General features: G+C 44.5%; 1 protein-coding gene across 1 annotated transcript in view; it reads left to right on the top strand.

The window, feature by feature from the left end:
- A2ML1 (alpha-2-macroglobulin like 1) overlaps positions 1-1,566 on the top strand; it is a 48,083-nt gene extending 46,517 nt beyond the window's left edge. Inside the window, 2 exon segments of the mRNA XM_006172233.1 lie at positions 647-749; positions 1,526-1,566. Coding sequence (XP_006172295.1) covers positions 647-749; positions 1,526-1,566 — 144 coding nt within the window.
- The last annotated feature ends 1,142 nt before the right edge of the window (positions 1,567-2,708 follow it).

The following is a 2,708-nucleotide window of genomic DNA, read 5'->3' as shown; positions in this document are numbered from 1 at the left end:
CAGCAGGAAGCCATCTTTGAGAGTGGTGTAGGGACCCAGCTGTGGTGGCACAATGGTGTGTCCTAATCTGCAGTGCTGGAAGCCACATGGCGGATGGCTCGTTTGGATTCCTGGTCAATCTGAAACACACTGAGCACACACCCAAGATTCTGACTGGCTGAGGGAAGGGGACGACAATGTGAGAAGACCCTGTCAAAAGTAGCCCCCCCATCCCCCACCCCCGCTCTCCCGCTCTGGCTCTCTCTTATCTGTCACCTTTATTTCATGAAAAAAATAAAATCAAGAAATTGAAAAAAAAAATAGACTAGCATAGAACTGCAGAGATAAGTAGAGGGTTTCAGAATATTTGCATGAAGACAGGAAGAGTGTTTTGGTTTCTTAAAGAATTATTTATTCGATTTCATTTTCTCATTATTATTATTTTTTCATTTGCTATAGGCATGTGTACTCACCAGAAAGAGACAGAGAGTGAGAAAGCAAGCCACCAGGTCTGAAGCTTGAACCGTTGTCAACAATGTGGGAGTCCAGCACCTTGACCACCATGCCACCTGCTAGCCTCCCAACAAGGGTGTTTTAACACCTTCATTACATAGAGTGGTATTTTCATTTTCGTTTTAATGTGTTGATTTATCTGTCTTCCCCACAGCTCAGTAAGAACACTCAGACCTACACTGTTACCGTCAGCCAGAGTGTGTTGGTCACCAACCTGAAACCAGCAACCATCAGGGTCTATGACTACTATCTACCAGGTGAGGACTGAGATCTTACCCGCATCCCCTCACCTATCTCCACCTCTTTCTTCACAGCTCTCACGATTTTACAAATACTCCTTCCTGGGGCTGGCAGGTGGCATGGTGCCTAAGGGCCCTGTATTCCCACATGGATAACTGTGGTTCGAGTCCCAGATCTGGTAGCTTCCTTTTTCATCCTCCCCAACCCCATTCCTCTCTGGTCAAATTTAAATAAATAAATAAAGTTAACAAAACAAAACAAAACAACAACAAAAAAATCCTTCCCAAGCCAGATAAGACAATTTACATTACCTGACCTAAAAGTTTTAATTCATTTGTATGATCATTTGTTTTGAAAGAACTATTTTATTTAACTTTATTTATTTTAATTTGACCAGAGAGGAATATATATATATATAACCAGGTATGGGACTTGAATCACAGTTGACCATGTGAGAATCCAGAGCCATTAACCACCATGCCATCTGCTGGCCCTAATTGTATGCCATTTTTAAAAAGTCTTCTACACTAAGGACATTTTATATGATGAGGTCCCCAGACTAAAAGAACAATGTGGACCATTGGTTTCAAAGGGCTAAGTATTCCTAGTGTTTTTGTTGTTATTGATAATTTACCACAACATGCAAATGCTAGTCACGGAACCTAAGATTCTGAATATACTCACAACCCGCAGGGATCCTCTGAAGAGGGCTAATGCAGAGCCTTTCATGAGCATTTTCTCTCCAAATGTATGAGGACTTCAAAGTAATAATATGTGTCATTTCATTTTACAGATGAACAGGCAACTCTTCAGTATTCTGATCCCTGTGAATAAGGTAAGTCTGAGAAAAGGGTAGAGTTTTGGGGTAAGCTGGTGGTGTTCAGAAGTTAAAGGATTTTTACTGTCTCTGGGAAGCTTATTTTTTTAATAGAGTGTGGGTTTTCCATTTTTGTCCTAAATTTTTTCTTTAGAGATGTTTACTATAAGGGTGTATGCACTGGCTGGGGAGACAGCGAGAAACAGAGAGACAGAAAGCAAGACCCCCTCTGCCCAGGGGGAATGGCCACGCCACAATCCCAGCTTCTCTATTCTCTTCCTAGGATTTTGGGCATGTACACACAGGAGCCCAACATGAGTTTCTTTTTTCTTTTTCTGGAGATTTTTTTTGCTATCAGGTGCATGCATTTGCCAGGAAGACAGAGAGAGACAGAGAGACAGAAAGCGAGAAATCACCCCCCAGGGGGGATGGCCATACCACAGTCCCTTCTCCTCCATTCTCCTCTTGGGATCTTGGTCACACATGCACACGCACCCGGCGTGAGTTTAAGCCACCGGGTCCGAGACTCAAACCACAGTCGACTACGTGGGAGTCCAGCACCATAGCCATTACGCTAACTGCTAGTCCCAAGTCTATGCTAGTTTCTGAGACAGCAAATATTGATAGACATAATTCACATAAGTAAAGCTCTTTGGAGTCTCCACTGATTTTCAAGATCCTGAGGCCAAAAGGTAGAGGCCCTGGCTGAGGGTGGGAGAGCTGCCGGGGGCAGTGCCAGGGTTTCCAAACCCCGGGAGCTCAACTTTTGCCCACTGCATGCGACTGTCTCCAGAGTTGGGCCAACTTCAAAACAGAAAATAGGATGACTGCCATCTGCTGTCACTAGCACTGTAGGGAGGAAACAGCCAAAGGGGAGGGACACAGGTTCACAGACTCCCCCAGCTGTGAGGTGGGGAGTCAAGATTTGAAACCAGGCACCCGGGCTCTGGTCTGCCCTCTCAACTGTGTGGCAAGTGTCAGTCCGCCCAGGAAGGTCACAATCGAGAATATGGACCAACTGATTCCTTTTCTGTACAAAAATTCTCAAAATCTAAAGTCTATTTCACTCTTTCAGCAAATCTCAATAATCCAGACACTGGGACCAGCAAGTGGCATGGCAGTTAAGGCGCTGGACACTACCACATGGCCAACCACAGTT

Source organism: Tupaia chinensis, unplaced genomic scaffold, assembly GCF_000334495.1.
Source record: "Tupaia chinensis unplaced genomic scaffold, TupChi_1.0 Scaffold000183_1, whole genome shotgun sequence".
In the NCBI taxonomy this organism is placed as follows: domain Eukaryota; kingdom Metazoa; phylum Chordata; class Mammalia; order Scandentia; family Tupaiidae; genus Tupaia; species Tupaia belangeri.
Note: the sequence above shows the minus strand (reverse complement) of the source record. Positions and strands in the feature narration are given on the sequence as shown.